Below are 24,042 nucleotides of genomic sequence, written 5' to 3' on the forward strand. Positions count from 1 at the left end.
AAAAATTAATTTCCCCTTCAACCTAACTTACCTTTTAATATTCTAAAATCTTATTTTGTTATATGAATTTTTATTAGGTGCTTCAGATTCTTTATGCAAACAAGACAGAGAAAGTTATTCACATTTGGGGAAAAGGTAATAAGACCCCATTTCCCAGGCTTTGATGGCTTTGAGCTCTCTGCTGGCCTTACTACAGTGGATCTTCTTGAAGGAATAGGCTGGTATCCCTGCCTTTCCTGGGTGCTGAGGCGGGCTGATGTCACCCAGGTTGTTGTACTCTCAACTCTCCTGAAAATGTTTTTGTGCCAAATTTCTCTATGTAATTCTCACCTGCTCTCTACTCCTTGGCTGTCATGCAGCTGTGTGTAAGGGTTATCTGTTGTCCTGCATGGGAGCCAATAGCTTGGGATATTTTCATTTAGTGGCAGAAGCAGTCTGATTCCTTGGTGTCTATTTCAAAGGGGCTCATTCACCCATTCATCAAAGACTGAATGCTACCTTGCACCAACACACTCCTGCACTCCTCAGGAGCCAGCTTCTTACCATACACTTCCTAGAGGGAGTCTGACTGCACAGCAGTGAAGATGAAATGCATGTGACAACAGCTTACATAAATGCCCAAACTGGGCTTCCCCCATTGCTTTGGGAAACAGGCAAATTAAAGCCATAGGGATACACAAAGTAAATGGTTGAGTCATAATAACACTTTTGTTCCTTTGCAGGCAGTAAATCAAGATGTGTTGATCTTTTCCTACTATATTTGCTGTCTTACTGTCCATGTGTTCATTCAACAGACATTTACTGAACCCCATGATGTGTTAAGCCCTGTTCTAGACCTGGTCCTGGCCCTCAAGGTACCTGCAGCCCGGAGAGATACAAAGAGATTGTTAGAATTCATCCTAACGCCTGCTTCACGGAAGGAAGCTAAGAAGCCTATAGCAAGGATACCTGTTTTAATTTTATATCTAGCTTTCAAAGTCTGGTAAAGATGCTGTAAAATTGTTTTATGTGAGACACTAAGAAACATAAATGTGTATACAGCCAATAGCAGTGTAAAAACTAGCTTGAAATGCACACTTAGAAATCATTCCTGGGCTGGGGATTTAGCTCAGTGGTTCAGTGACCTGCCTTGCAAGTGCAAGGACCCGAGTTCGATCCCGGGTACCAAAAAAAAAAAAAAAGAAATCATTCAAGAAATCATTCCTCCATCTCCACAGAGAACTGACCAGATTCCAGGTGAAAAAGAAATCATTCAAGAGAAATCATTCCTCCATCTCCACAGAGAACTGACCAGATTCCAGGTGTCCAGAAGGATGATCATTTGACATACGCCTGTGCCCTAGCAATGATGGCCAGAAGATGTCACTACTAACCCATGAGAACCCAGCTGACAGCTCTGGCAACCACTCATGGGAGGCTGACAGCCATGGGTACTGCTAAGGAGGGGCTTCATAGCCTGGGCAACAAGCACACAAGCTAATCAAGGTTTTTTATTACTGCTTCTTGGGTCCATACTGGGTAGACATAAGGTTGCTGGGACCTAGGTCATTCCCCTTGGTTAATCTCTGACAGCTCTGTTACTGCTACTGCTAGGCTGGGACACTGCCTACACTGTTACCCACAGTCCCCTCCTGCCCGCTGCTTAGCACCCCAGCACACATGGGTTTCAGCACCCTTACCTTCCCATGTGAAGCAAGGCTCAATTCCCCATTTCTTTCTTTTTTATTTTATGAAAAAAACACAAAATTTTGTAATTGTTTCAAATAATAAGAGAGTAACAAGTTATTAACACTGTGTGTCATTAGTCTTCAAAGTAGTTATCGAATTCTAAGACATAAGCCAAAAAGATGCTTACAAAAAAGAAACAGATAAAAACCCAAATCTTTCTTTCCAGTGAACTAATATAAAGTAGTATCATAAATGAAACCTATTAGCATATATATTGAAATATTTTTAAAACAATGGAATTTGTAATTTGAGTAAGTGTTTGAACTTCTCCCTGTGTCCTACATATCTCTCTTCTACTTTGCTCATTATTTGTGTGTGTATATACATGTTCTCATATAAGGGAAACCATGTGGTATTTGAGCTCGTGCGTTGACTTAGTTCACGTAACATTACATTCTCAGGTTGCATCCACTTTCCTATGAATGCCTCAGCCTGTAAATACATTTTCCTTATCCAATCATCTGCCAATGGATATACATGTTCTTTCCAGATACAGTTACTATAAATCGTGCTGCTATAAACCTGGGTGTGCACGTATTCCTGTCAGAGGATGACTTTCACTCTTGCTAACTCCCCAGTTCCAAGAAGGTCCAGGAACACTTGCAGTAGACCAGGTGAAAGGGAGCCAGGAAGGGCTATCTCTGTAGCAAAGCAGCAGTCTGCCACGGCACCGAGAAACACTGTAGAGCAGGCGCACATTGTGGTGATGCCCGAGTCGGAAAGCTGGCCTTCTTCAAAACCCACCACAGGTCCTGCCTGAAGAAATGATGTCCACTTTGGAAGAACTCTGTACCTAAACCTAAAAGGTCAGAGGGTCTAACGATCAGGATGTCAGTGCCACCCCAGAATGTAGTTTTACATTCTTCTCGTGGAACAAGTCCTTTGGTGGAAGTCCTGACAGAAATAAGCGGTGTGTCACTTTGCCCTAGTGTGTGTCTTTTACTCAGATCCCACTAATCTGTCACGAGCAAGGTGCTGACTGAGCAGGAGCGCTGTGCCGTCCTCATTCCAATGGGAGGCAATGCCTCAAGCTGCATAAGAAAACCAAAAACCTGCCTATATTTATAGTGCCAGCTTTCGTGATGATGACGAATTGCAGTAGTCTTTGTGTCAGAGTATACCATGCTCTGGACCTGAATTAATTTTATTTTAAAGCAGCCTTCTCAGATATACCCACTGAGCAGTCTATATCTCAAACTGAGTAATTTAAACCTCACCTAAAAGGTTAGCAGAATTAGACTTCAGCTCTCAAACACTTCATGAAACCTTTAAAACTGTAACTCATTAATTCAACACCAGCATGGGTAAAATACAAGAGCAAACTCTGATGGTTTACAAAGTACCTCTCCATAAGCTTCCTTTTTAATTAGAATAACTAATGAGGGCCAGGGATGTAGCTCAGTGGTACAGCACCTGCCTGGCAAGTGGGAGGCCCTGAGTTCGAAACCCTGTACCCTCCCCCTTCCCAAAAGAGAAAAAGAATAATGAAGTACCATTACACTCTTTTCCCAGAGTAAGAGGAAAATGAGGCTTGGGGAAACGAACTGACTTGCCTGAAAATGAAACTCAGTGAGGAAGGGTGGCTCTGCCTTAAGCTTTTGGGGCTCAGTCCAGTGCTCTGTCTTCTAAGCCACAGCTACCCCTACAAGGGACAGACCTGGCTCCATGCTTATATTTCCATTTTAAAAGATTACCAGGGAATAGATAAAGCTTTGGTAATTATTACAATTATTTTTCTAACTTTCTCTAAGTGGGGGGAAAAAAACCCCTCAAAAAACAGGTGTTGTTCCCACAAGGATTCCATTCTATTTTCCTTTGAATAGAATTGGAGAGATCAGCATGCACCAGAGATAACGCCATTGCCGAAGAAGATAAAGTATTCAATCCTGCTGTGAGCAAAGTAACAAGAACCCAGTTTAGAAGAGTTATACCCAGAGCACAGAGGGAAAGGATCAGGCAGAGAAAAGCATCTTCCTGCCCTGGGACAGCCCAGAACAGCAGGTGAACCTGTTGCTACCTCGGCAGGAGTGATCCATCTTGTTGAACTGGAAGTAGCCTGACTTGCACTGGCACAGGGCGACACCATCCAGGTCAGTGCAGATGGAGGTTTCTCTGTCACACTGGGGGCTTTTCCGCTTGCACAAGCTGCCCGCTGGAGTGGAAAAACAAGACAGTGAAACCAAACCGGACCACTTCAACACATAAGATGCATAAAGTTGGTATTTCAAGAGGCTCTCAAAAGTTTTCCAAGGTCACTCTGCACTGCCTTCTGCCATCCCTGCTCTGTGTCAGACCCGGCCCCATGCACTGAATGTTCACAGGCATTCCTCACTGAAAACATAGTCAATGAGACAACAAACTGGAGGAGGGGCAGTGCCCCCTGCAAATGTGGCCTCAAGGTGGTGTGTTCTAGACCTCCTACACTGGGGGACTGTGCAGGGGCAGCGGGAGGACTGGACCAAACCGAGAAAGTGTGACCATGTTCTGAGGCAGCTGAGAGAATCAGACCACAGACCATTAGCACCAGGATCTGTCTGGAGTGAAAGCATGTCTCTCGGTTCTATGTGTCTGTATGGCCTCAGGCAGGGATGGCAAACCTTTTAGAGACTGAGCACCAAAGCACTACCCAAAACCCATTTATTTATCACAAAGCACCAACACTGTCTCAATGTGCACTGTTGGGGCGATACTGGGGTGACTGGCTGGAGTGCTGACAGAGGGCTCTGTGTGCCTGCTGCAGCATACATGCCACAGATTCGCTACCACTAGCCTAGGAGGACCCAGCACACTCCCTGCTGCCCCGACAGTGCACTACCTACGACTTAGTACGAGAAGAGGTCTGGTAGCTATCTACCACAGCCAGAGAGAAGAACAAAAATACGAAGCCAACTGGACAGCGAACGCCCACAGACAGGGCAAGGCAGGACAGTTGTGTACTGCTGTCAGGAGGCCAGGGCAAGTTTGACATTGGGGGAAAGCTGAAATGGGAAGAGAATACATGTGCTGTGTGGTGAGGAGTGGGTGCCAATTTTCTAGGCATGGCCCACCACCCTATTCTCTGAGGGAACCTCAACCTGTTGAGAAATGCGCAGGCACCCATTAACACTGCAAACCTGCTCCTTGCCGGGCAGGTCCGGGCAGGCGGAGCTGTCCTTAGGGCTTATCAACCCACACAGCATTCCCCGCATTCCCTCCTCCAGTGAGTCGGGAGAACTCAGGCCAGTGAGCAGCCTGGTCAGTGCAAGGTAAGTTTAGGACACAACTTCAGCTCCCCACGCTGAATTTCCTGCCTTTATCAGTGGAAGTGAGCATGTTAATCAGAACCCCATGTGTGTGGAACTGAATTTCCTTTGTTTATTGTAAAAAGTCTGCATTTAAGGGGGAGACTTTTTAATGGAAAAACTCACCAAGCTAAAGCTGCAAAACTGGCACTCGGAAGGTATTGAACCTCCACTACCCTCATCTAAACTCTTTGAAGGCTTTGCCAGTCCACTACCCTTGACAGGAAAAACAAAATACTTCCAGGACAAAAAGTTATCTGAGGACCCCTAGCCTTGTTCAGTGGCCAGCCTGAGTTGCCTGGTCTGATTAGGTATCTTCTGGAAGACAATGTCATGTTTTCTTTCCATCCTGCCCGCTGATCTAGGCTGCTGGCAAATACTCTTTGCTGTGCTGAAGCAACCGATCCCTGCACAGAAGCAAATTCATGCAAAGGCAGGGAGAGCAGGCTCTACCTCTGCAGCAAGGAGCTGCTTTCCTAACAATTCTCAAAGAATGTTTCATTATAATGCCATCAAATAAAACCACATACAAGATGTGATCAAATATATAGTAAATGTTCAAGTTTTTAAAAAAGTATTGCAGTAAAAGACACACTGCCATTCATCTCTTCAAAATACTCTCCCTTCTGTTTAAACACACTCATCCCATCATCCTTACCACTTTCTAAAACAAATGTTCAAGTTTTTAAAAAAGTATTGCAGTAAAAGACACACTGCCATTCATCCTCTTCAAAATACTCTCCCTTCTGTTTAAACACACTCATCCCATCATCCTTACCACTTTCTAAAGCAGTTCAGGAGGTCCTTCTTTGTGTCTATAGGGTGTGATACAACATAGTGAGTGCTGCTGCCGAGTGCCGTGGAATGGAGGGGAGGCTGCTAAAAACGTTATAGTGTCCTTATCCATCTTACTCACTGGATCTGGCATTATGACTTCGGGCTCCCCAAAGTCAAAATGACCATGAAAAGGAAACATTTTCAGTGGATTCAGGACACTGAGGCAGCCATGACAATGCAACTGAAGTTACTTAAAAAAAGTGTCAAAAGTGATAGGGTAAGTGTATCTGAAGTAAAGGGGTGCATTCTGAAGAGGATTAATGGCAATATGTCTTTTACAGTAACACATTTAAAAAAAAAAAAAAACATTCACCATGTTTTTTACCACACTTCATATAATCTCATTTTCATTTTAAGTCTGGTGGTGTGATTTTTCTACACTCACGATTCCCATGTTCCTTTCTGGGCATAACATCCGCCCATACAGACAATGAGCACTCAAGTAAATCTAGGGTGGAGACATTCCATGGGGGATTTCCAAGGTCTGTAAACCTCCGGAGACCATGAGAACTGCAGTTCTTTGTAAGGCAGGGCAGTGGACGTTTTGTGAATGGAAGGGAGAAAACCCTCCTTTCCAATGGAAGCGTCCAGAATAGCTAAGTGCTCTCCACATGCTGGAAACGCACAGATGTCAGGGCCCAACAGCTCACACCAGTCAAGCCATCTCCTTAGCACTCAGAAAAGTTACCAAGAGACCAAGCTGGGCGTGCGCGCAGGCAAAATCTGGAAGGAAAAACAGGCAAGTGAGCCCATTTTTAGCTGGTAAGCATGGCTATTTTTGTTTTCAAAGGCTCTGAAAGTAGAAGAATGAAGGCCTCAGAAAGAAAGCAAGGATGACAGGAGCCACACTGTAAGCCATATCCAAACAGTCCAAAGAACAGGAGTCAGAGAGCAGGCACAGTTGCTATGAACAGGCTCTTACCAACCCAAATATCTGCCACCTGATTTGGAGGGCACAAATACATTTACTGGGGACAAACGAGTGACCTGTACAGTGCTGACCACATAAAATGTATTCCATAAATATGGAGTGAATTACGGAGAGGAAAACTGGTATCTCTGAATCCTTGGCAAAAGAAACAAGTTAAATTGAAGAGCCTCATTTTCAGCACAATATAGTGCGGCACCAACTTTTTAACCAACTGCCCAAATGAAAGCCACTTTAACTCCAGAAAGTTTAGTCCATATTTTCAAGTTAATAACTAGCCCTTAAAGCGGCCAACCTCCAGTACTTTTTCCAAGTGAAAGGTTAACTAGCCAGCTCCCAAGATCCACAACATGTAAGCCCATAGGAGAAAGTTCTCTGGAATAGCAGTGACAAAATCCTGACACACTGGGAGTGTCCTAGATCAACCAGTAGATAGAGGGAAAAGCCTGATACTTTCACCTCATGTCCAGCATCTGGATGTCAGATGCGAAGGCTTACACTACATTCTACATCCTTTGCCAGCATCAGTCCCGCAGTAAAATGAGTTACCCACTTTGATCACTTATGGTGTGCCCAGTGGGACCAGCCCCTTTTGCAAAGAAGCACTTTTGATTCTATCACTTTTCCCATCCCAGAGGTAGAACTTCCCCTCCAAGACCCAAATGAACTTGTCTCACACTCCTTTCTTCATGTACCTTTAGACGCACTACAGAAGCTTTTGAAAAAACAAAGCAAGAACAAGAAAAGAAAAGTCATCACCATTACTGGTACCACTGGGAACATTCTACCCTATATTCTTCTAGTGTCATGTGTTTATAATATGTAAATAAATGAAAAAAGAAAGGTGATACTACGTGTGCATTTTTCACTTAATAGTTGTCATGATGAAGCTTTTTGGGTCACTGACAAGCAGGTACACTTGTGTGTGGGTTTGTCTCCCAAGGGAACAAGAGTAGTTTCTCTTTGTCACATCAGCTCCTATATCCCTCTTCATCCTACCCCTACATCATACAGGAGAAATAAAAGGGGCTGCATGCCAAGGGCCAAGTGTCTTCAAGGCTGTGTGCATACAGGACTCTGTGTGTGTGTGTGTGTGTGTGTGTGTGTGTGCACGTGCGCACACATGCACGGCCCCACAAAGGTGCATACATACAAAAACCTTTTGCTTCACACCCACTCCACAGGCTCTCTGATGAGCTTTCCTGGGTTTGAGCCCCCTGTCTCTCTAGGTCTGCGTCTGAATGTGTAGGCAGGGTCCTCCCCAAGGACCTCTACAGCTCTTACCTCTAAAGACCCGTGTTTGAGATCCCAAGAGTTGGCAGATGTCAGCAGAGGACCTGCAGGAGTTGACAAATTTCTGAATCCCATCATTCAGGTCAAACAGCGTTATACTGGAGGCCAGGGAAAAGCTGGTTTGCAGTGAGGTCACAAATGCACTGGACTCCCTAGGGGCAAAGTTTGTGAGTGTTTACTTGACCTAAATAACACGTGGGCCGCAGGGCTTCTGAAAAATAAGTGTCACTGCTATTCTCCAGAAAGGGAGTAAGAGTACATGAAGGTCCAGTGACCTTGGCCGTGAGCAACGCAGTGGCCCAGTGGAAAGACAGCCCAGTTTTGTTGCTATCGTCTGTGTTAGAATAGCCTCCCCTTTACATAGGCTGGTTCTTACCTAGACACATGAACTGTGGATCGGATATAACCAGGTAATGTCGAAAAACACATATTTAACTGCAAGGAAGAACAGGTTCATCATTAATTGCAAGCTAAACAAAAGCCTTTGACCAAGAACCAGTTTCCTGTTTTCAGGATAAAATAGGCATTTTTTAGCCATCAAGTTATCAGCAGGCAGTTTTACACAGAAGCAGAATCCTTTTTTGTGTGTTCCCTTCTTAAATGCCTTTCTGTTATTCCCTGAGTACAAAGAGAGAGGCAAATAGTAAATCAGTGGAGAAATCTTGGCAGGAAGTGATGTTCAGAACAGCACCCTTGGATATAAAATATCTTCAAAGGAGCAGACCTCATCTAAGACCTAGGGTTTCAAAAAACTCAGAGGCAACTGTTTATTTGGATTCTGCATAGTGAACAAGCTGACTGAAAAGACTCAGATCCTTTCAGCTTTCCCAGGTCTGATGGGCCCGACACAGAGCACTTATAATCTATAATGAGTTGACCTAACTCAAAGATAGGTGTACTTCAAAAAGGCTCTCCATGGGAAATTACGTTCTGTAGGTCAAGAGCCTTTGTGTTGAGAGCAAATTAAGATCTACTCTCCCAGTGTTTGCCTTGTGTCCTCAGAGAGAGCAGAAAATCCCTCTATGCCATAAAGTATGTGCCTACTTCCTTCCTGCCCTCCATAACAGGGACTGGGGATTTCTTCTATGGAGCACAGAGTCTCAATATCATATCTCATGAAGACTCATCTGTCTGTCAGGCCGGAGCCTCAGAGCCATCTGACTCTTCAGAAGATGGAGCCAAGTGTGGAATGTTATCAAGTGCTTATGTTAATAACCTCTTCCCCAAGTACTACTAAACAGAATGGCATCTTGGGGAAGACCATGCAAGTGGTTTCCTGATTCTTTACTGCTTAATTCTTTACTGCTTCTTGTGGGCAGGTTCGCCACATAACCAATAAATGATACAGTGATACTAGACAAAAAAAAAATCCAAGTCAGGTAAGACACCAATCTCTGAGTAATGTGAAGGACTGCACTCTGCACAGGTTGTGAATTTCTGCACTATCTTAGAAGGAAAGATATTTCTATAGCACTGGATCTTCCCTCTTCACTGACAGCCCTCATTGGTACATGAGGCCTTTATGTCTGTGTTTAAGAGTTTGCACATGGAAAAGAAATACAATGGCAGTGAAGACTAAATGTGAAGACACATTTGAAGAAATACTTCTAGTTCTCAACACCTCTCTTTCATTTTCAAGAGGCTTTGTGTTTTACCATGAGATTTCCCTCACACACATTAAATAAAAAAAGAAAATCCCAAGAGACAGGGGTGATCCCTAGGCAGTCCACAACTCTGAATAAAATCTGTTCTGGGAAACAAAGGACTAGCACAGAGGCTTTTAAGGAAACTTACCATTTGGCTAATCTCATTTTCAACTTCATGTACATCTGAATGTGTTTCCAGGGTAGTATTAAGGAACTGTTTCTTTAATTTAAACTCTGTCACGAAGGTTCTAACTGAAAACAAAAATGTTACCTGTTAGATCATGCAACAGAAAGACCTATGCAAGGCTGTGTGTCTGTGAAACTCTGGGCAGCCAGCTTTATCCTCCTCTACAGGATGATCTCTGTATTTCTTTTTCCTCCAGGGTGGAGACTGCTCCTGCCTCTTCCAGGCTCCTCTCTAGCAAAGTGAGCAATCTACTGGACTGACCTGAACAATGAGATTGAGTAACTCTGTGGGTGGGAGACTCTGAGAAGCCTTTTGTGTCTGTGTAAGCACTGCTGAGAAAAGGCACCTTCTGGACATCTCTCTAAAGGCCTCCTACAAAACAGATGCTCAATAAAGTTGTGATGAAGAAAGATGAGCAGATCTAAACAATATAATTCTGGGAGGAAGGGGTGGAGATGTGGTGCCAGACATTAAAATTATTCATCAGGCCTCGACAGACTTTAGACTAAAGAAAGCTGTTGAGCTCTAAGATCTTTATTTTACTTCAAAGGGGCACTTTGGTCTCCTCTCCTCATTAGAGTCACCCTCACCCCCCTTGCTTATGCCCAGAGGAAATGGCTGTTTTATCACTTATTTTAAAAAAATGCTTCCAGAAGTTAGGTAACTTCCTAAGAAACATCATTCAGCTCACAAGGGTCAAAATCAGCAGTCAGACTCCTGTGCAGCCATCTTCGAAGGTTTTATTTTCTTACTAGATCCTCTGCTCCCTGAAGTGTATGATGTTCTGAGAACAACCAGCAGGCTACACAGAAAGAAGCCAAGCAATTGTAGTGAGCCTGTACTCTGCGGTCTGCCAGACTCCATGATTACGAGCCACCTAATGAACATAACCCATATCCAAGACACTACTGGGTTCAGAAATTAAAGAAAACAGCCCCATTTTCAAGGCCCATTTCTCTCATAAAATAAAATTCTAGTTAACACCAATTTGTGCTGATTGGGCCTGAGAGGGATGGGACTTAGAAATGGGCAGACAACCAAAACTTAGCATAGCCTGCTTTATATCTGGCTTTCATCTTTCATTATATTAAATTCTTATCTTTCCCTCTGGACGGACACACAAAAATAACCCAAACACAGAAGCCCATGAAGCTGCTCTTTCGTGGAAAGCTTGCATGCAGAATTAAGAAAAAGATCCACAAATAAGCCAGGGAAAACATTTAACATCTTACACTTAACTGTCTGAAGCCCTTAATCCTTATTTAACATCTTTTTGCTTGTTCTACAGTTCAGTGAAGCCAGCTGCTTAGGACTCTTTCTGAGCAGCAGGGAGCTCTTTGAAAACATTCTTGGCCAAATGAAAGCATTTCAGTGTGCTCTAATTTGCACGTTCCTCTGATGTTTATGAACAATGAGGCTGAGTGACTTGAAAAGGGAAAGATGATCGCTAACACAACGGAACTGCTCTCCTCATCTGTGCTACCTGTGGGACACTGTGTACAGGCTTCCAGAACAATCACCCTATTCCTTCATCTCCACCACGTCTAGGTTCCTTCCCAGACTCTCCCTTTAGAAACACACACAGCAGAATCGTGCCTGCGCAAAGAGGGTAGGGAAGTTTTCTGAATCCTGACAGTCAGAGGGCTCGCTGCTTTCAGCATGAGAATGAAGCTGCATCAGTGGCCTCCCAAAGCCCATAATCTTTCTAGGGAGGGGTTTTTCTAAAGACATTTATATCTTCACGCCTGCCGTTACATCATCCAGCTTTAATATGAACTTTTTAAATGTTCTTTTACTTTTTTTTGGTACTGGAGATTGAATTTGAGACCTTGTGCTTTGCAAGGCAGGTGGTGGAACCACTAAGCTAAATCCCCAGCCCTAATACGAACTTTTACTTCAAATTTAACTGTTGATTGACTGCTCCGTGAATTAAACACAGCATTTAACTGCTGCATTATCTAAATAATTTTTGGAGGCCTGGGGATTTAGCTCAGTGGTTCTGCTCCCTGCCTGGCAAGCACAGGGACCTGAGTTTGATCCCTGGTACCAAAAAAAAAAAAAATTGGAAATATTCATTATTATTCCTCTGTATCAGAGTAGTTTGTTTTTATAGCTTTAAGTTTGGTCTGAGAGTTTGATGATACCTCTTTACTAGTTTCAAAGCTTATTCCAATAGTTTTTATTCGATCGTCACAATAATCTCGACTGGGAAGCAGAGCAGACTGTAATCTGATTTTACAGATGAAGAAACTGAGGCTGGGGGTTGTGCGATATATAGGTGGTGGCCCTGGAGCTAGATACGTGGCCTCTGAGCCCTGGGTAAGTGTACTTCAAAACAAAGTCATTTCCAACTTCCTTCTTCTTAAACTAAAAACTCTTGGCTAATACCTTTTTAATTTTTATATTTAATCTGTATTTCTTTTTTTTTTAATTGAGTTTATTGGTGCATTTTAGGTATATAGTACAGTTACATTCATTATTGGGATCTAGTACCTTTACATGACAGGTGGTCTTGGTTCTCATTTTTTCCCCCTTGTCCCTGCCCTCCCTTCACCCCCTCACCCCCTCCCCATTTACAAACACTTTATTTCCATTTTTTCATTTTCTCATATACTTTTTTCCCTTATTACCTTTCCCCTACCTTCCCACCTTCCCTAATATCTTATAAGGTATGGCTAAAAGGGACAGGTTATCCAAATGCAAATAAATGATTAGAATAAGAAGGATTCTTGATTTTGACTGATATCTGTATGTCTAGATCTTTTTTTTTGAAGAGTGTTTACTTCTTATATTCCAAATAATTTTTAAACTTTTACTGTTATTTTAGTAGGGTATCAAGTATCAACTTTCTTACAAGGTCCCTTATCCTTATGGGTAATAGGAATTTGTGCAGATAATACTTTCAAAGGATACATAATTTACTCTCAAAAACATTCACTGAGCACTTTTGGGTACTAAGTATCCCATTGGGCAATTTAAGATGATTCAAATAGCAGTCTTTTTATCTGCCAGTTTCCTCTTCCCACTTAGAAGCTCGGTATTTTTATTCTAATTTCTTTACAAAGTTGGGTATTAAACTGAGATCCCTACCAAGGATCATACCCTGTATGCAATAAAGCTCTTAGAATCAACTCATTATTATGTAACAGAAAGAAATGTGAGTTGGAAACTATGCCTCTCACCAACCAGTTACATAAACTTAGCCACTCAACATGTTGTGAAGGTCTTAGTTATTTGATTTGTCTGTTTTTTAACCTATAAAATGAACACTGCATTTAAAACCAAACAGCTTCATGAATATATCAAATGAGGAAATAAACTATGATGGACAGTATGTTACAATTACAGGAGTAGCTTTGTCAAAATGTATCTGCCTATACATAAGATCACGAAGGCCATTTTTTTTAACATGTAAAGAATTTGTGCATGTGGTAGACAATCTGAGTTTTATTCTCTATTTTCTTCCCCTACACTATTTTTTTAAAGTATGTATGAGAATATCCTTTTGATTTTTTTCCCTAACCGAAGGGTAGAATGGTTAAGCGAATGTTACATGCAAGTGATAACAGTATACAGCCATTAAGATAGCTGTGTAATATTTTTTAGTAAAAGGAAAATGTTTAAAATACAAAGTTTGTAGAAGTTTTGTGATTTCAACTATGTAAAAATGCATATTAAAAACTATAAAGTGATCTTTATATTTCTTTCTCTTTTTTTTTTGAGACAGGGTCTCACTTTGTAGTTGAGACTGACCTGGAACTCACTATGTAGCCCAGGCTGGTCTCAAACTCACAGCGATCCTCCTGCCTCAGCCTCCCGAGTGCTGGGATTACAGGTATGTGCCACCACGCCCGGTTTATCGTTATATTTCTGAATGTTAAGGTGATAGGCAATGTTTTCTACTTCCTTCTATATTTAAGATTATACCTTGAACAAATACTGATTTTGATTAGAAAGAAAAACAGTAAATATTACTTTATAAAAATACTGTGATTCAGAATAAATGATAAGATAGAATAAGTATCTTACCCAAATTGCATATTCCTTTTTCCAAATGGTACCCTACTGGGCATCTGCAGATAAAAGATCCCTGAGTATTGTTACACGTGGCTTGACGTGGGCAGCGGTTCAAGAGGCATTCGTTCACATCTGCCAAGGAGAAAGATTGTATGATTTTGGCAGACAGTAAAATCATAATCTAGTAAAGCACTCACTAAAAACCAAATGGTACTAGGTACAGGGGGGCCTGAAAGATGAGACCTCTCGAGGGGGGACAGGTGGCTGTATAAACAACTATAAATAAAAGGTGCATTTCGGAGGTATAGAGAAAACAGCAGATTTTGATGGAGGGGAGAATTAAGGATGTTTCAAATAACATGTGGATTAACATGGGAAGGGCTTTAAGAAACAGACTTGGGGGGACCAGTTCTGGGCGCTAGCACAGTCACTGCCAAGGGAAGACAGTGAAGGGGTCTGTAAGGAACGCGGTCCAGGGCGCCGAAGTGCAGGGAGTCTGAGGAACAGAACGATGTCAGGGAGTCTGTCAGCACTGCACTATGGTGTCGCGCGTTATCCTGCAGGTAACACACAAGCAGGTTAACTGTCAAGTAAGCGGGGTATTAATTTAAAAACTTACTATTCTACATTTTGGAGGAAACAAAGTTTACTGAACAGCTGAAAGGATACCATAGACCACCAGACATTACTTCTATTCTTACCCATACTGCAGTTGTCTCCTTGCCACGAGGGGGGGCACACACATATATAGCCGCCACTAGTGAGGTCCACAATGCATTTGCCATCGTGAAGACAGGGGTTTGTGGCACAGCTGTTGACTAAAAACATATAACAGAAATAACACGATCACAAAGGCAATGTAAAGGGAGCTCTAGGTAACTATCTAATTCTTTCAGTTAATATCTGATTCTTAGCTGCTTCTGTCTACTCACCCTGAAAAGCCACAGTACTAAAATAGAAGGGGGTCCCAAGAGATGCAGAAGACAGGACCAATAGGACTGGGTCCCAACATCAGTTTGTATCCATATACAGTGGCTAGACAACTGCATGCCTAAGTGCAAGAACTGGTTCAAATCCAATGATGCTTACAGGTCATCCAGTTCAGTAATTGTCATATTTACCTTTCTGATACTTAGAAAATTCTACTTGAATCAATGTCAATTTAAAACCCATGGGGGAGCCGGGCGTGGTGGTGCATGCCTGTCATCCCAGCACTTGGGAATCTGAGGCAGGAGGATTGCTATGAGTTTGAGACCAGCCTGGGCTGCATAGTGAGTTCCAGGTCAGTCTCAATTACATAGTGAGACCCTGTCTCAAAAAACAAACAAAAAAAACACCCCAAACCAAACAAAAACAAAACAAAAAAACCATGGGGGGGGTTTTCCACTGATCAGTTTACCCTCCCTGCTGCAAAATTAACTTTGTGTATGTGTGCATGCGCATGTGTGTGTGCTTGCACATACCTGCCCTGTCTTTTTGCTTGGACTTTATCAAAACCATGGTAAGCTTTCCCCCAAAATCTCCAAATGTAATTGTGCCTCCACATATCAGGCATCATTCAGAAAATTATAACCACTATGACGATCCCCTTCTTTACATACTGTAGAATAGACCCTACCTGAATTTTCTGAAGCTCTGTGACACACAGACTTCAGTGTCATCTTAAACTCACACCCCCCAGGGGCAATGATCACAAATCTGTTTTACTCTCTGTAACTGCAATGTCACATTCCTGTTATGCTTCATAAAGATTTCAGACACCTACTTAGAAAAGTAAAAACCTACTGCATAACTGCATCATCTGCAAGAAGATATTGGAGGGGGAATGAGAAAAAGACAGAAGTCAAGAGTCCTCACTCCAAGGGGATAACCCTGAAAACAAATGGCCTAAACCCCCAAATAGTCTTATTCTTCATTGCTGCTTTATATATTACCTAAAATCACCTACATAAGCTTAGCACCTAATAACCAAACACCAGTGAATATCTGCCTGATACCTATCATAAGTACAATGGCTATAGTCTACTTTAAAGGATTCTTATGCATTAACCCATATGGCATTGGTATATACTTTTTCTTTGGAAATAAAGCCTACGTCCCTAAAGCAGGGCTCCTTAATTTCCCCAAAGAAAGAGCCACCTTTCATTTTCCAGAGGCGTTCAGATCCCTGGCACAAAGAGCACTACAGAGCTCCAGGTGGGGGTACTTTATAGCTCTGCACCACTATGCTGGGGATTTAGCATAGTAGTTCTGCCACCTGCCTCATAAGCGTGAGGACTTCAGTTTGATCCCCGGTACCAAAATAAATAAATAAATAAATAATCATAATTCTGCAGCACTAGGTTGATCATGGCTGACTAGCTTGAACTGTATGACACCCTGACTTTCACTACAAAGCATGTCTCTTCTTTCCTTCTTCCTGTAGATGCCAGTCTCATCTCTCCTTCCCCGGATGCACTTTTCCTAGGTCTGGAAAACCTAAAAGTGCACTGACATCAAATGATATATTTCCCCACTTACTTCTACATTTCCTTAAATAATAATCATTTGGATGACTATTTTTCCTTGTACCACCGATATCAACTTGGCTATCAAGATAATCTTATGTGCAGTGTAAAGAAGGCCGGTCATATAGTCATTGTAGGAAAAGGTTAGCTTACTACCTTTTTATTTACATGTTCCCCAATTCTTGTTTATCAACTAGCAATCTAATCTTAAGGGGAAAAAGTAGCTGGGTTAGAAGCCCTCTGCCATTGAGAGGCCTACTGGTGACCGAGTAGTCAGCTGACTGACCCAAGTTCTGGGCTCAGATCTGAGAGCAGGCACCCAACTCACTCTGTTTCAGACAGGCCACCTAAAGCTCTCCTAAGGCAGAGTCTTGCTATGTTGTACAGGTTGGCCTTGAACTCAAAATCCTCCTGACTCAGCCTCCTGAGTCTTGGATGACAGGCATGTGCCACCATGCCTGGCTACCTAAAGCTTTTTTACTTCAGTTTCTCCGTGATCCATTCCCATATATCTGCCTAGGTCTGAACTCAGAAGACTTAGAAGCACGCTTGACAAACTATTGCAATTCTAGGACATTAAAAGCTACCACTGCAAAATATACTGATGTCACATGTGGCCAATGTTATCTTCTCTTTTTTTCAGAAACAATCATGTAACTTGGGGAAATTTTGCTCCACTGTAACTTTATTGTATGATGCTTCAACAGGTAGCATTTTAGGTTGCCAGACTCTTTTAAATACTAGCCATTTCCACACATTCTCATGAATCCAAAGCCTCCTGCAGCAATCAGTGCTGGACAGGACCCACCAGTCAATACATGTTTGTGAGATGCATCTTACCTGGCGACAGTGTCATTGGTGACTGTATGCTACTCTGGGCAGTGGGGGTAGGAGATTTAGGAGTCGACATTTCAGCAGTAGAAACATCTGTGGTTTTGGGAAAAGGTGATGTTCCGAGGAAAGGCGAATCAGTGCTGTATTCCTTTGTAACGCCAAGCTTTGTGGTCAGTTCTTTTGTTGACGTGGGTATGCTGGTCAGAGGGATCAACTGGGTTGTAGCGTCTGTATGTACTTGGTTCCTTTTTGTGATGACATCACCTTCGGTTGAGATTTGTGGCACTAGAGTTTCAGGATTGGTTGGCAAGAGCTGTTTTCCAGCTGTAGTGAGTATAGCTCCAGGGCCAGTGATAAGAGGTTCTGTGCTTGACAGTGTGCTGGGACTGATAACAGGAGGGTGAGAAGCCTTCAGAGTGGTGGTTGTCAATGTTGGAGACATGTGGGCTAAGCTGGTGCTCATGGCTGTAAGGGCAGGCTCAGTGGAGGATTCTGTTAAGGCTGAGGGCAAAGGGACTTCTAAAAGAGAGCTTTTTGTTACAGCTTTGGTGGACTCTGTGGGCAGAGACACCAGGCTTGGTGACTTTGCTCCTGTAACAATTTTCTCTTGTTGCAGAGTGCTCTGGTTTTTGGGATCTGCTGTTTGACTGTGGCTCACGGCTATGGATGATGCCATGGTCAACATCTGATCCGATGTCACAGATGTCTCCCTTGTCCTGGAAAGGACTAGGGTAGAGGATGAATGTGGTAAGGTTGCTTGTGAGATCGAAAGTGGGGTAGATGCCATCAAAGATACTGATAAAAGTGATGGTGAGGAAGATGAAGTTGTGGACACCTCAGAGGTAGACTTTAGCTGATACGTGGAGGTCCTGGTTGATGGTAAACTTGATGAGGACTGGAGGGATTGTGATGCTGAGGGCAGAGGCAAAGGGGACTCTGAAGAAGACGAGTCACCAACAGATCCAGTATCAGTGCCCAGAGGAACAAAAATGTTCGGTATTTTAATGGTGGGTGTGTAGGATGGAAAGTTGGATGTATGCAGAACCAGTGACTCAGTGGAAGGCTGAGCGTACTCCCCGTCAGAGGATGAAACATTACTTCTTTTAGTCTGAACATGAGAAGAGGAAGAATAGTCTGGATATGAAGAGTCTGAGACTTTAATATAAGAAGTTGAAGTCTCACTGACGTCTGGGGATGAACTAGTATCTGTAATGGACAGTAATGCCCGTTCTCCTTTGGTGAAAGTAGAAGAAACATAGGTGTGGTCTGTATGGTCACTGGAAGTCCTTTGTCCAGTATCTGTGCCACTCACTTGACCATAGCTAAGTTCAGTGACTATAAAGGGAAAAGCCAAAGTTAGGTCAAGTAAATAAACAGGGAATTTCTAAAACTTATACTATAAAACAGACTTTAGATATCTTATCCATGAATTCAAGTAAGTGGAAGACTTTCTTTGGAAAGGAGATTTCCCAATGTTGAGCACTCTGAATGAAGACAACATGGAAAGGCTAGTGTTCTGAGTGGATTTTCCTACAGTGAGGAATGATGGAGGCAGCAGTGGAAGAGGTACTATAAGAGAAGCAGGGAACGAGGGCCTAAAAATAAGGAATAGTTCCAGATTCCTTCCGCAGACATTTCTGATAAAATCAAATTGTTATTTGAAAAGCTTTCAAGACTCCAAATAGAATAATTGTCATGCTTAAATGGAAAAAGGAAAACCCACCCAACTTTCCATTCTGTAAAATGAGATATTTCTTTCCCAGGAGATTGGCCTTAACCACAGTGGTTTCCTTTATTTTAAGGCTCCAACAGACGTCATCCCATATGCCTCAGCAAGTGTGCGCAGGGATCTGGGGAGGGGGCATCCTGAGGTAGAAGAACCCAAAAAGTTCTCTTTTGTAAAGAGAGGTCCTGAGGTACTTTCTGGGTTGCCGGTCAATTTAATCACCCAAGAAGCTATGAGTAAACTGAGAGATAAACTGAGGGAATGTGGAAAAAATCGCTGCCACAAAAAACACTCCACCTCCAAGGGCAGGCAAGGCGGCCGTTGACCGTGAGAGCAGGCCCATGTCGTTTGTCGCATTGCCGCGCGGCGAAGTGCCCTCAGTTTCCCTGGGTGCCATCGCAGAGCCGCCCGCCTCCGCAGAGGTCACCGCACCCATGTGACTGAGAGAGCGCAGTGTGCGTTCCCCGCTTCCGGTGAGTGTGGCCAGGGTATGGAAGCCGCGGGGGTGCGTCCTGGAAGTGCTCTCCAGAATGGCGGAAGAGAGGCCAGGCGCTGCGCTGTCTTCCAGAGCTGTAAGGGGAGAGGCGGCCGTTAAATGCGGTGCCCTAGCCCCGGCCCCATGTGTGTGCTTTCTGAGAACCTTCACTTTTGATGACACCCTGAAAGGAGGTGCAGGTCTGACCCTCTGTTCTGGTGATGTGGATTTACGGAAAGATGTATTACCCTAGAGAATGAACAGCGGTACCTCTGTTCTTTCCACAATTCTGGGTGCAAACGGAATTGGTCTCAAACCGAATCAAATCTCCCCATAAAGTCAACATTGAACCTAACCACTGAATTTGATTTTCAGTTTCTGCTTGGTGATACATAACAGAGATTATTGCAGGAAAAATTGTTGGGTACAGGGAAAATAATTGATGGGTGAAGGAATAGCAACCATGTTGGGGCTTTGAATATTGGGACAAAGCCTTCAAGGGAGGTGCAGTCCTCCTCAGAGCTTGTTCTAGAATATTAGTGCATGGTCGAGACACACCATGTGGTAGAGGTTAAAGGTGGCTTAGTTTTAAAAAGTTCTTTAATGCACTTATTTTATTGATAGAAGAGGGAATGTGATATTTGAGTAAATATTCCTTTCTTCCTTTGGGGAGGTATATGCTTTATGCTATAAAACTAAAAAAACCTGGAACTGTATTACATTAGATTACCAAGTAAATCCTTCTTTTCAGAAATGAGAGAAATCCAATTTTTTTTGGCCTGAACTTCACAATCTGGCTCTCTAAGAAAAAATTTCTTTGCTAGTTCTTTTTCCTGTTCTCATCCCTCATTATCCCTTGATACTCAGTACTTTGATGAAAAACTGGCTATAAAGCTGAGCATTACATAAATTCACTGCAGGACAGATTTAAATTAACAAACAGGAATGAGCACAAGGACTGGACACCCAATGATCTAGAGCAGCTTCAAACCAGGAACGAGAGAGGTGTGATTTGTGACCCACTGAAGGGCTTAGGAGACGGAGGCTCAACTAGGAGAGGCTTCAGAGCAGTGTTCATGGGCAAAGTTTCTCTGGACAAAGAAAAAAAGGCCTGGGATGGGAAGGGCATAGGCTTAACAGAGTGGAGGGTAATGATCTAAAACAGAGGGGGTAAATCTCAACCTAGAAAAAGAAATGGACTGAGAACTCAGAAAGCCTGGATTGCAGAATTGATCAGCTTTGGACAATTCAGAGTAAAAGAGATAAAGCATTATACTAGTCTACAGTGAGATTATTTCAGGAACAAAGTTACTCCTTATCTAGCTTTTTACAACTGAGCTCTAAGATCTAATCACTTGTTTCACGTGAACTGCTCTGGCTTATGTCTTGATGTCTCCCCAAAGCCTCATGCGGTCGTGGGTAGGGCTTTTTCAGAGGTGTCTGGATCGACTGTGTGATGCTGGGATTAAGGGTGCGTGATTACTCAATCAGTCCACTGATTGGTTTGGCATAGTTCTGGGAGTGGATAATGGGAAGGACCTCCCTAGCTGTGAGTGCAACCCACCCTAAGGACAGTTAGTCTAGGAAAAATATAGGGACAGAAAGAGGGCTGCTGTGGGCGCTTTTCACTTGGTGCTATTACTGCCTTCTACTTGCCATGGCCTGTTTCTCCTCTCTGATGCATTTCTGCCATGCCACACTGCCTGGTGCCGGCTGATGATGGATTGAAATCTCTACAAACTGTGAGCCAAAATAAATGTTTCCTCCTTTAACTTTGGGTGTAGCGTATTTTGTCTCATCAACAAGAACAAAGTAACCAAAATATGAACCAACTAAGTATTAACTATAGACAGGAAGGGTACTGAAGAAATGTAAAAAAGAAAGGCAATAGAAGCTACGGTCATGGTTTGAAAAACATAAAAATCCTGGAGCCCCACTGTGGTGAGAGTGGAAAATGATTCTTTTTTCTTACAAGATAGATAATCTGTTTCTCATGCACAGACATAAAAGGATAAGTGTTCCGCACCCATATGTGTTCCATTCTTTCATGATCAGCATTTGCTTTTCCAGGTCCCATGAATAATAACAAATGATAATTTTCCTTAATAGCTCAGAATTTTCAGGGCTGGGGATTTAGCTCAGTGGTTCTGCCGCCTACCTTGCAAGTGTAAGGACCCGAGTTTGATCGCCGGTACCAAAAAAAAAAAAAGAATTTTCATAGCAGGGAAATGGAGCTGCTGTTATTAGTAGTGGAGAGATAAAGCTTAAGTAATAGGTTAATACATTTTGCTTTAGTTAGTAAAAGCTATAAGGCTATTGGGATTTAAAAACAATTATCCAAAAGTATTATTAAAAAGGAACATCGAGCTAGGCATTGTGGACCATGCATGTAATCCCAGCACTCAGGAGGATGAGGCAGGAGGATCTCAAGTTTCAGGCCAGGCTGGACTACATAGTGAGTTCAAAACCAACTGGCTGAAACCCTATCTTTAAAAAAAATCAAATGACAAGTTTTCTGGGCCAAATGTAGTGACACACAGCTGTAATTCTAGCTACCTGGGAGGCTGAGACAGAAGGATTGCCAAGTTTAAGGCTAGTGTGGGCAATTTACAAGATCTTGTCTCTTAAAATAAATAGCTGGGTTCAATCTCCAATATCACAAAAAAGAGACAAGTTTTCTAAAATTGATAAGTTGAACTTCATCAAGATTAAAGCCTTTTATATTAATGCCATTAAAAGCAAATTTCAACCCATTGAACAGGAGAAAATGCCTACAGATTACACATCTGGTAAGGTACTAATATCCAGTCCAGATTACACAAAAAACTCATACACTCAATAATAAAAAGACAACCCAATTTTAAAATAATCCACAAGATTTGCATAGACATATTCAAAGAAGATATACAAATGGCCATAAGCACATGAAAAGATGTTTGACCTTATTAGTCAGCTGGGAGATGCAAATTAAAATCACAAGATATCTTCAATCACTTTAGGATGGCTATAATAAAAAAAAGTGAGCAAGTACAAGAGTTGGTGAAGATATGGAGACACTGGAACCCTTGTCCATTGCTGGTAGGGATATAAAATGGTACAGCCACTTTGGAAAATAGTTTGGGAGTTCCTCAAAACTTAATGGTGCTACCATACAATCTGGCAAATCCAAGAGAACATTATGTCCACATGAAAACTCGTACCCAAATAATTAAAGTGGCTCTATTCATAATAACTAAAAGGTAGGAAAAGAATAAACATCTGTCAACTGATGAATGGATAGACAAAATATGGTACATCTTTATTGGAATATTATTCGACTCTAAAAAGGAGTAAAGTATTGATATATGGTATAACAGATGAACTGTGAAATCATTACACAAAAGACACAAAGGTCCATATATGATTCAGTTTATAGGAAATGTCTAGAATAGGCAAATCTGCAGAAATAGAAAGTAAATCAAGTGGTTGTCAGGAATGAGGGTAGCATAGGAAGTGACCGCTGATGAATGTGGAGTTTTCTGGAGGAATGATGAAAATATCCTGGAATCAGGTATTAGTGATGGCTGCATAGCTGGGTGAATATACTAAAAAACTACACACTTCCAGTGAGTGTATTGTATGGAACGTGAATTATGTCTCAAAGCTGTTAGTAAGGGGAAGATACCTTTTGATGAATGCCCTGAGTAACCTGGGATGAATAATGGCTCATGAGAAGGTGATGTTTTTACCTTCCAGAAGCTCTGTGATGAGATGGGTATGGAGGTGGGGTCGCCTATGAGGATTAGGAGGACATCAACTCACAAGTCCTTTAGTTGTGTGTGAGAAGAGGAGGCTACTACATCAATAGCTTCTCAGACGTGTACCAGAAAAAAAGTTGGGATATACAGATATCTCTGTATTAATCAAATAGAAAAATGGCCCGGAATGACAAAACTAGAGGAGCCTAAGGAGTTGTTTCATCGGTGTAGTCTTCAGGATGTCACAGAGGATCATAAGCATGCCAACCCTCGCTTCTCCCTGTGGTACGCGACTGTGAAATGAAAGCTTACTTGAATGTTCTCCATGTTGTGCTGAGGACTCCAGGCTTTGTGAGGAAGACTCTGAGTAACTTCTCTCGTCCAGTGCTATGTTGCCTCCTGTGGACTGTTTTGCAGAGTCTGAGAACTGGGTCAGAACTTCATCATATGAAGCAGAACTTCCTGTCACATCTGTAGATGTCTTATTGGTTAAGAACCACTGTGATGTGCTCTCTCCGCCTCTAACAGAAGGGGCTGACTTAGATGCAGTCTCAGTGTGAGGCATGGGATTTTTATTTCCTGCTTCTGGGCTGCTAGCAAGCTGATGGCTTCCAGAGGCTACAAATAATATAGAAAAAAATGCCATTACATAGATATGAAAATGATCCTTCAACAACTAAGAAGTGAGTCCTTGCTAAGGAAAGATTGTCTTTCTTAAGGAATCACGTATAGAACTTACTATATGTGTCACCTGACATGCACTATCATATTCTAAATAATCACTTCAAAAGTCTTAGGTGTTTTAACAAGATAGCAATACTAAAAGTGAGTGAACAGGAAACTTTT

General features: G+C 42.4%; 1 protein-coding gene and 1 long non-coding RNA gene across 2 annotated transcripts in view; one reads left to right on the top strand and one right to left on the bottom strand.

Moving 5' to 3' along the window:
• Positions 1 to 24,042, bottom strand: part of Heg1 (heart development protein with EGF like domains 1) — an 88,653-nt gene that overhangs the window by 21,554 nt on the left and 43,057 nt on the right. The window contains exons 5-13 of the mRNA XM_010618269.3: positions 23,509 to 23,814; positions 19,282 to 19,554; positions 17,265 to 18,593; positions 14,619 to 14,735; positions 13,930 to 14,049; positions 9,862 to 9,965; positions 8,444 to 8,502; positions 8,059 to 8,219; positions 3,746 to 3,880 (exon numbers count right to left, since the gene is read on the bottom strand). Of these exons, the coding sequence (XP_010616571.2) occupies positions 3,746 to 3,880; positions 8,059 to 8,219; positions 8,444 to 8,502; positions 9,862 to 9,965; positions 13,930 to 14,049; positions 14,619 to 14,735; positions 17,265 to 18,593; positions 19,282 to 19,554; positions 23,509 to 23,814 (2,604 nt within the window). The remainder of the gene's footprint in view (positions 1 to 3,745; positions 3,881 to 8,058; positions 8,220 to 8,443; positions 8,503 to 9,861; positions 9,966 to 13,929; positions 14,050 to 14,618; positions 14,736 to 17,264; positions 18,594 to 19,281; positions 19,555 to 23,508; positions 23,815 to 24,042) is intronic.
• LOC104858167 overlaps positions 19,382 to 24,042 on the top strand; it is a 32,120-nt gene continuing 27,459 nt past the window's right edge. Inside the window, exon 1 of the long non-coding RNA XR_779079.1 lies at positions 19,382 to 19,457. This is a non-coding gene — a long non-coding RNA (uncharacterized LOC104858167). The remainder of the gene's footprint in view (positions 19,458 to 24,042) is intronic.

Source organism: Fukomys damarensis, unplaced genomic scaffold (assembly GCF_012274545.1).
Source record: "Fukomys damarensis isolate Sample0158 unplaced genomic scaffold, DMR_v1.0_HiC HiC_scaffold_24, whole genome shotgun sequence".
Taxonomy (NCBI): Eukaryota; Metazoa; Chordata; class Mammalia; order Rodentia; family Bathyergidae; genus Fukomys; species Fukomys damarensis.